Source organism: Branchiostoma belcheri, unplaced genomic scaffold (genome assembly GCF_001625305.1).
Source record: "Branchiostoma belcheri isolate BF01 breed outbred unplaced genomic scaffold, Haploidv18h27 scaffold51, whole genome shotgun sequence".
Classification (NCBI taxonomy): domain Eukaryota; kingdom Metazoa; phylum Chordata; class Leptocardii; order Amphioxiformes; family Branchiostomatidae; genus Branchiostoma; species Branchiostoma belcheri.
The window spans coordinates 880,222-889,942 of record NW_017804143.1 but is presented as its reverse complement, the minus strand read 5'-3'; the positions used below and the strand labels follow the sequence as shown (position 1 = coordinate 889,942).

At 46.4% G+C, this 9,721-nt stretch overlaps 1 protein-coding gene across 1 annotated transcript in view; it reads left to right on the top strand.

Annotated features, from left to right (window-relative positions):
* LOC109480438 (IgGFc-binding protein-like) overlaps nucleotides 1-9,721 on the top strand; it is a 35,339-nt gene that overhangs the window by 25,241 nt on the left and 377 nt on the right. Inside the window, exons 49-59 of the mRNA XM_019782627.1 lie at nucleotides 5-257; nucleotides 556-827; nucleotides 4,664-4,857; nucleotides 5,260-5,416; nucleotides 5,776-6,117; nucleotides 6,550-6,815; nucleotides 7,162-7,268; nucleotides 7,552-7,690; nucleotides 7,935-8,128; nucleotides 8,468-9,222; nucleotides 9,254-9,687. Of these exons, the coding sequence (XP_019638186.1) occupies nucleotides 5-257; nucleotides 556-827; nucleotides 4,664-4,857; nucleotides 5,260-5,416; nucleotides 5,776-6,117; nucleotides 6,550-6,815; nucleotides 7,162-7,268; nucleotides 7,552-7,690; nucleotides 7,935-8,128; nucleotides 8,468-9,222; nucleotides 9,254-9,687 (3,113 nt within the window). The remainder of the gene's footprint in view (nucleotides 1-4; nucleotides 258-555; nucleotides 828-4,663; nucleotides 4,858-5,259; nucleotides 5,417-5,775; nucleotides 6,118-6,549; nucleotides 6,816-7,161; nucleotides 7,269-7,551; nucleotides 7,691-7,934; nucleotides 8,129-8,467; nucleotides 9,223-9,253; nucleotides 9,688-9,721) is intronic.

Sequence of the window (9,721 nt, the reverse complement as noted above, 5' to 3'; positions counted from 1 at the left end):
CCAGTCAGCTTGACAGAAGGCATCAGCGTGAGGCTCAGTGGAACCAACGTCGTGCTCAGCACAAGCTTCGGCCTCAGGGTGTCCTTCGACGGAAACCATCGCTTAGAAGTCGTCGTACCGCCAGCGTACCGCAACGTTACGCAGGGCCTGTGTGGCAACTTCAACGGTGTTGTATCCGATGACATGTTGAAGCCCAATGGAACCATGGCCAGTACCGTGATTGAGTTAGGAAACAGCTGGAAGGTGGTGGACGACACGTAAGTACTTATGTTGTAATGCCAAATAACAGAGATAATTCTAAGTGCTGTGGGAACTGGTATACGTCTATAAATTTCTATACAATGGTATACATTTTGTTTATTTTTTACTGTCAGTTTGTACTTAAAACACATCAATATGTAAATTAATTATGTACAACGAAATGTGCGGGACAACCCATGAAACCTAGGGGTTTATCGAGCGGGTTCCCCGTAAATATCATTGTTAAAATTTCTCTTTACACACATGTATTGCATTTCTGGTCTTTTTTTCTAATCTATGATGTGTCTTTTACAGCTGCCCCGAGGAAGTGGAAACAACCGACCCTATCTGCGAACCAGCACTAGAAGCCACCGTCCAGGGCGACCAGTGGTGCGGCATTATCCTGAACGACTTCCAGGCCTGTCACGGCGTCGTGAACGCGACTCAGTTCTACGAAAGCTGCGTCTATGACGTCTGCGCGTACGACGGCGACGTCGAGCGTCTCTGTGAGAACGTAGAGGCCTACGTCGCAGCCTGCCACGCGTTCGGAATCACGGTTGACTCCTGGAGGAACGAATCCTTCTGCCGTAAGTACATTTTTTTCTGTTGGTCTTGATACATTTCCATAAGAAAAAATGTATGCAGAAGTGAAGTGAAATGTTATCTGTTGAGCGGTACGGTCTGCAGTACTGTGGCTTGTTCTTGCCACAGTTCATCTTAGAAAGCTGTACAAATATGACATTATCTTTCAATCTCAAGGCCAGCACTTAGGGCAGTTCCTATCATTATAAATGCGGTCCTAAGTTGTTCGGGGCCACTTGGGCCAATTCTTATCATTATAAATGCAGTCCTAAGTTGTTCGGGTACGAAATGTTGAATTGATAAGCCATAAAATAATTACCCAAGCACATAGTTATTTCTAATCATTGTCGTGTGAAAGAAACGCCCTTTGCCCTATCGACAAACCCAGGTTACAGCAAGATAAACCGCATTCTTCGCTTCTCAGGGCGTGAGCTTTTCCCACATCGTTTTAACACGATTGATTTATACGTGTGGGCAGAAGAGTCATTTCTGCGGCACAAAACCTTTTATAGCCGGTCCTTGACGCAGACGATAGCACGTGCTCATTGACCCAGCGTATCGCCCTAAACCACACATTCTTTAGAAGACACAATGACGGTTTTAGCGCCATGTCAACAATTAGGCGGTGACGTGTAGGCACGCCCCAAAGTCAACACTTGCCCACTTTTGTTGTACGTTCAGCAAATACAGAGTCGGCCCGTTATTAAGGATCCGCCCATGTTTGCTCTAGAAAGCACATTTATCACATGTCAACTGCCACCTTAGTGGGGCAACGCCCAGGACACTTGCTCTGCGCGGCTTTAGAAGTGCTTTCTCCCGGGACTTGGATCGGTTGTGTTGGAGGTGGTTTAGGAGACTAAAAAAAAGCTGGACTTAACTGACGTCGTAACGACGACGAAAAGTCGGGCACCTTGCGGGATGGCTCCCCGCTTAGAGACGTTTCTACTGCCGCTTCTTCTCGCTATCGCCGTGTCCAGGTTTTCCCCTTGCGCCGCGGGTGAGTTGTGCTATGTTAGTACGTGTGTGCAGTAAACGCAGCGCTGTGTCGGCTGAGAATAAACAACCTTTATCTCCAACCGACCCCATGGAGGATAATTTTCTTCAATCGCGAGGCAGGAACAGAATGAATACTAGTATATTCGTGAGCGATGTGCTAGAGTCTATTCGAGACGATTTTGTAAGTTTCTGTCGTCTAGAGTACAGTAAAATCTTGAAAACTTTGCTGATTAGGGCAGAACTTAAGTAGCTTAGAATTCTTTGATCACTGTGTATTTCAAAAACGATCGGTATGTGGCAAAGAAAAGGTAGAGATCTAGAATATCCAAAGTAGAGAGTATATTTATGTGTATCGTAGTTGGTTTTGTAACAGAAGTTGACGTACCTTGTAATGGATGTGTGCCCCGTTATGCGTCCTAGTCCCGATAAGACAAGATTGTCTTCTGTAACACAACGGAACATTTTCATCCATACCCTTCTACCGAGGCAGAAAGAACCAGCGATCATTTAATTCCATTGGATATTTTTTTTTACATATTAAAGGCGTTTATATATATGCATGAGTGACCTAAATTTTCGCCACGGTTGCTTGGAAGTGAAGGACCATAAAAGTAAAAGTTTGAGTAGATAAACAGTAGCTTTGTGGTCGGTAAACAAAACATACAAACAGGTCGTCGACGTGTTGATACAATCTGATTTGATGGACTTTCTTCAACCATGAATTAAAGAAAAAATCGCCCCACCAAAACTTTGTAAGTGTAACAAAGTCATCACCAGGTGTAAATGCACCACATGGCAGAATAACGAAATGTACATCGTACACAACTGTATTAACGACGGATTGTCTTTAGACAGTATAAATTGGCCATTTGTCCCACTCTAGTCCCACACTTAGTATCAGTGACTTAGCTACAGTTTCATATATCGCATACAATGATACATGTACAAGCCTGCGCGTCTCCGGATCCTGACTTTCGATGAAGCATATTTAATGAGTGAACGGTTATTACAGATTGCCTAACCATGTAGTGATATGTAGCAGATGTACCCCTGAGGCTTTTATTGTGTAGGGATTTGCAATTCTTACATAAACATAAGCAAATTGTGGGCCACTTAACTCATTTGTTGCCCCATTATCATCGTCATTAATACCCCATCTTTTGTGAATGCAGTACAGTACATGAGAAGCACGACAGGCGTCGTTATACAAACATGACATGTTGTTGTCAGCGGCCTTGAATTGACAGTGACGGTGGCATTTACTGCTTATCTTTGAAGTCGCGTTGAACTTGGCAGACTTTCGTGCTGTGCTTTTTGAAATGTCACATCACTTTGACATGCTGATTGTAAGAACGTAACTTCACCGACTGCCGTGAGAACGGGATTCATTCATTCATTTCATAGATATCTATCACAGTGACATATACCGCCCCCCTCCCCCATTGTCTCTCACATACACGGAGTTCCCCTCAAAGAGACAGTCGCGGCTTACCTTTGCCTTTTTCGTGTTCGTGTGTGTACTTGGGTCTATCAGGCTGCTCCGTACCCTGTTGAGCGTGCGTGGAGGGTGATCATGGCTATGAAACTTGAAGTTCCCGCCGATTTTTCAGACCGATTCTCCATGTGCATGTGCGGCAGTGATGTCAACAAGCTTGGGCTACCCCACTTGAAAAAGGGGTGTTTTCATAACTTTTTAAAATCAGTTTTAGTCGAAGTGCATTCCGATGATTACTGCTGTAAAGGAGCTTTGAGATATTTTACAGAAAATGCTCATCTCTACCTGTTCAACTGACTTAGCCAACGTTTGATGTTATCATAGACACCAACTAGCTACGTTTGGATTTGCCCTAGTTGGACGGCGATACATTATCAACAAGAGTTCCACGATCTCATACCTTCGCCAAATGATGTTAACCCTTGCGGTTGACGAATTATACAATTTTAATAATTGATTTCGCAAATAAGAGCGTCATTTGCATGGATTACATCAGTTGATCATATTCTCTACCCAATGGCAGCCTTATCTTAACAAAATAGGCTATTCTAGCACTTCCTCATAAATTATGCAAATGAGTTCATAATGTGAATAAATTATCTTCATTGGTGTTCACCTTCACTTAACTTCCAAATACGGCAAGTATGAAATTCCCAGCAATTACAACTATGAAATTATAACAATTTTCCATTAATTATGTAAATTAGGTCTTCATTTACATAATCTATATCCTCAGATGTTTTTCTAGTTCTCAATTACATGTCACAAGTGTTTCAAAGTCCTATAATCGAACGAAGCAGATTTATAGAATGTCCTCATTAATTATGCAAATTAACTCCTGATTTGCATAATTGTCATCTGATTATGTCAAGTATCACTTCAGCTACCTACATACCAAAAATCATGACAATCCGTCAACCGGTTCTTGAGTTATCAACCTTCGGAGATTTTTCAAGAAACGCTCCTGCAGTTCCAGAACAAGCTGCTAGGGGGGCCCAAACTCATGTCACTTCTTCCCCACCTCAAGAGCTATCTACCAACCAAAATTCGTCACCCTAGCATGTCCAGATCGCGAGATATCAAAACCGGAAGTTCTGCTGCAGTACCAACAAAAGCCGCCAGGGGGCCCAGAATCTAATCATTTCTAGGTCTCATCAAGACCTACCCACCTACCAAGTTTCATGACAATACATATTAAGCTTCTTGAGTTATGCTGTTCACAAACAGACAGACAGACAAACAGACAAACAAACGCTACTGAAAACATAACCTTCTTGGCGAAGGTAATCATGTCACAAATTCAGAAAACTGCATTGAAGTAACATGAATTCTGTTTCCTCCCCTCTTCAGCCGTCAGTTGCGGTCCTAACAGCCACTACAGCAACTGCACCTCTCCCTGCCCGGCTACCTGCACCAACCTGAACAGCCAGTGCTCGCAGGCCTGTGTGGAAGGCTGCGCGTGCGACCAAGGCTACATTCTCAGCGGGGACACCTGCGTTCAGTACGAGGACTGTGGCTGCACGGACGCCTTCGGCTACCATCCGGTACGTAACACGTCTTGTGATGTTGTTTTCCCTTTCTCATTTTGCTCCTCCCCCGTGACATGTGTGGAGAACGGTATTAGCGGTTGTGTCAGACACACGGAAATGGAGTAAACTTCAAAGAGTAGTAGGTTGACAGTCCGTGGGTGAGAGGAGGTTGACAGGCAAAGTGACAGGAGAAAAGGTCAGGCACAGTAAATTGGGGAAACTTGAAAGTCATAAAAAAACAAAAAATACTTCCCAGAAGTTTGAAATCACATCTTGCTTACACGATTTCCTTCATCGTCATATTTGCGCAACATAGCCGTTCATATACATGTACGGGACGAGCATGCAAGAAATAAGATAAACGACCATCAATCTTTAGCCTCAGACCTTCAATACATTTTAACTGGTTACTTACAGCAAGGAGAAGAATGGGGAGATGGAAACCAACAGAGGTGTCGCTGTGTGGGCCGGGATCAGATAGTATGTGAGTCGGCAGTTTGTCACAACGGCCAGGTCTGGAGCATCGAAAATGGAGAGTATGGCTGCCACTGCGTTCCCGGATCCAAGTGCACAGGTATATCTGCTATTTACAGCATAAATCACACTTTCTGAAGACAGAACGAAACCCCAAATCGTTTGTCAGTAATTCACATCGGTCGAAATGATTTCTCATGGCATCAATTAACAGGTAATATTACCAGTTGATATCGAGATCTAACCAGTGAGATAAAAGGTAGTGGATGCTACCTGCTAAACGTCTGTTTCCAAAATCATATCCAGTTGCTTGCCATGTTTAAGTTTTTGCCGAAATAATCCGTGATCTATCTGATCTTGATCAATTTTGGATTTCCGTAAAGCTACGATATTATGAAAAAGATCTTACATTTTGTACAATGTACGGTTTCCTGAAGTTGTGCGCTTTTTTCCATTCAGCTACGTGTGGAGACATCCGCGATGACTTCACGGCCGGAGCAGTGTCCTCCCCGCTGTACCCCAGCCCTTACCCCGCAGACCAGGACTGCATGTGGATCATCAACCCCCCGCCTGGCTTCATCCTCCACATCACCGTCACACACCTGGACCTGGAGTGGCAGCTCGACTACGTTCTGATTGGATGGGGTACGGACCCCGGATGCGTGACCTTCCTGACCGGCAACGTCATACCCGTGCTACCAATCGTCAGCGCCGAAGCATCCCAGGTCTGGATCGTCTTCCACAGTGACGCTACCGTCAGCGGAACGGGTTTCAACTTGGACATTCAGGCCTTCCATTCAAGTAAGCCTCAAATAGTTTGGCAATCGGAATACAGGCACGTATACGTAAGAAATATATCACCTGCTTACGATTTCGATCCCCGAACTTAGGGATTGTACGAACGTCTTACGATTGCAAACTGAGGTCATTCTTGGGAATTCGTGCGTGGGTCGTACAGAATTCAGTTGCCTAATTACGGAAAGGGTTGTCATGGCCATGGATCCTTGTAGGCCGCCAGTACTTTCACAAGGCTCTTCATCATTCTATGATGACTGACTTCCGACGAATATGTCCGCGAAGTTACCAAAGATAACAAACTCGGGTTGCCTGCTATGAATGCTACCATGAACAGATTGTCAATGAGTTGCTCTTTTCTGCTAAAAACGTCCATTGACTTACTACAACATGTTCATCATCACTACCCGCACTTACATTTTTCTCATTCTCTTCAAGACGCAACAGTACCAGTGCCGGTTACTCCAGAGCAAATCTGGACGTCTTCCCCAGTCACTCAAGATCAGTCACCTGTTACCGATGTGGACGTGTGGACAACAGAAGAAATTGTAACAAACAGACCACGACCAACAATCGAACCTACACGACCACCTAAACCTACCACTCCACCTAAACCTACCACTCCACCAAAACCTACCACTCCACCTAAACCGATGGAACAAGGTGGCGTTACCATCACTTTGGAAGAGGCCACTGAGGGAACGGTATGTCCTTAGATAAAAGCACAAAACTAAAACTGTTAGTCGCTTTCTTTGCAAGATAACTTGGCCATCCACGTGCATATTTATTTCCTGGACGGAGGTATTGTTTTGGGTGACAGTAATTTATGCTAGGTTTGTATGTTTGGGTTCCGAAGTAAGTGGGCGGAGAATTGGTTTCACTTGATTGAAAGGGTTTTGACCCTGTATGCTCTGGATTCAAGGATGTAGTCGGCAGAATTGTATGAAACCATGATGTAGTTGCATTGTATGATGTAATTCATTAACGCAAACTATATATCTACTTTCCGTCAGTTTGAAATCTCTGATTTCGTGTTGAATAATGTTTCAGGTGAATTTCACGGCACTACAAGTCATCGTTGCTGACGTAATGAACGAGTTCTGTACCCACGAAAATAGCACCTGTCAACTCCCCGAAAACATTACTCATCCTTTCAGGTAACTAGTCTACGTATCTTACGACTGTACAATATACTTGCTAACTAATAATGTAGATGCAACATCTACAAAGAGAACATGAAAGGGTACATATCTGTAACTGAAACGCCTGAAAAGTAACGAAGTGTTAAACAATTGTGAAATTACAGAAAGACATGTCTTCCCAGGAAATGATTACTAGAGATATTCATTTATTGGTATATTCTTCGTAGCATCCTTACTGATAGCGTTCGAAATGCATTGATGTTTTAAATGGCTTTTTTAATCTTCTCGCACATATTAGACCACAAGACGTGATCATCGGAGAAATTATCGAGACACCAGACGGTGTTGATGTCCAGCTGTATGTGGAAACGCCATTCGACAACGTCACGTCTGTTGTGCCCGCTGAGAATCTTGAAGCCGCAATCTTAGACAACCAGGTAGGTTTGTGCACAAAGAGTGACTGAAGAAGCTTCACTAGCGTCATATTTACATTTGTAATATAAGCTACATGCTGTATAGTGATCGAGTATGATAAATACGCCTGCGAATGGTAGCCTAAAACATCAAATGCCAAAAGATTACCATCACTAGATTCGCCTAGCATTTATTGTTATTGGTAAATGGCGCTAGTATGCAATACTGTCAACATGTAACATTTCCCCTTTGTTTCCTGCATTGCAGCTGGCTATAGAAGCTTCCTTGGGCACCGGGATACAAGTGGAACAGGTGGGCGACCAGGGACCAGAGGAGACACCAAAAGACAACGAGGCCCCGGCAATGGAGACGTGGGAGATCGCACTAGTCACCGTGACGAGCGCCGCCGGGGTCTTCTTCATCGGCGTGACCATACACGCCATCAAGGTGGAAACGGGAAAGTACGCGTATGTTTCTCTTGTTGTCCGACGTTGCATGTGCTGCATGTTGTCAATCTTGCACGCAACTGCTTCACTAGCTAGCTGACAACACTGCGTGTCTAGAAAGCAACACTCTCTATAACCGATTATCCTTAGAAGGTGTGGTTTGGTGTGTGGAAAAAGAAAGCATTCGGCAGAGAATGGGGCCAGGGTTTCGTACTTTAACTGCAGAACGTATGGTTTACATCTTTGTCTTAGAAAATCTCCCGAACGGGTTATATAGTGAAACCTATGATACGTCGACATAATGACAGTTGCTCATTATTGAATATTAACCCTAATGTTACTCTGTTCCTCCAGGCTTACATCTGCTGCTTTGGGATCAGCAACGAACCTGGTTGACGTAGAGATGGGAACGAATGGAGACATTCACTTCAACAATCCAGCCTATCAAGACATACCTCCTGACAGTTTCGGTGGACAAAACCCTATAGAATGTAATGGTGGGACAAATCCCACCATAACAGAGCCGACTAGACCGGTCACCAACCCCGACCCTGGTCCAGTAGGACCGGACCCAACTGAATGCGGCCCGATCAACCCAGGCGTGAGTCCCATCCGACCAGATGTTATTTGCCCAGAGCCAATTCGACCAGACCCTGTCCGACCAGATCCTGGTGAGTGTGGTGTCGACCCGGACCCACGACCGCCAACCCCATCAAACAGCTGCAACGGAGGCTCACAGCCTGGTTCCCGTCCAGGCTCCAGGCCAGGCAGTCCAGGCGGCAGTCATGGAAGTGGATCCCGTCCAGGTTCCCGTCCAGGCAGTCCCGGTGGAAGCTGTGGCAGTGGATCTCGACCAGGCTCTCGTCCCGGTAGTCCAGGCGGCAGTCATGGAAGTGGATCACGACCAGGTTCCAGGCCAGGCAGTCCGGGTGGAAGCTGCGGAAGTGGTTCTCGCCCCGGGTCTCGTCCAGGCTCCCGACCAGGCAGCCCCGGTGGAAGTAGTGGAGGTGGATCTCGACCAGGTTCCCGTCCAGGCAGTCCGGGTGGAAGCTGTGGCAGTGGATCCCGTCCAGGCTCACGACCAGGCAGTCCAGGCGGCAGTCATGGAAGTGGATCACGACCAGGCTCTCGTCCAGGCAGTCCGGGTGGAAGCTGTGGAAGTGGATCACGCCCCGGATCTCGCCCAGGCTCTCGCCCTGGTAGCCCCGGTGGAAGTAGTGGAGGTGGATCCCGTCCAGGATCCCGTCCAGGTTCCCGTCCGGGCAGTCCTGGAGGAAGTTGTGGAAGTGGATCTCGTCCCGGCTCTCGTCCCGGCAGTCCAGGCGGCAGTCATGGAAGTGGATCCCGCCCTGGATCCCGTCCAGGCAGTCCGGGTGGAAGCTGCGGCAGTGGATCCCGTCCAGGCTCTCGACCAGGCAGCCCCGGTGGAAGTAGTGGAGGATCCCGTCCAGGATCACGACCAGGTTCCCGTCCGGGCAGTCCGGGAGGAAGCTGTGGCAGTGGATCTCGCCCCGGATCCCGTCCAGGCTCTAGACCAGGCTCTCGTCCGGGCAGTCCGGGAGGAAGTTGTGGAAGTGGATCCCGTCCTGGATCCCGTCCAGGATCACG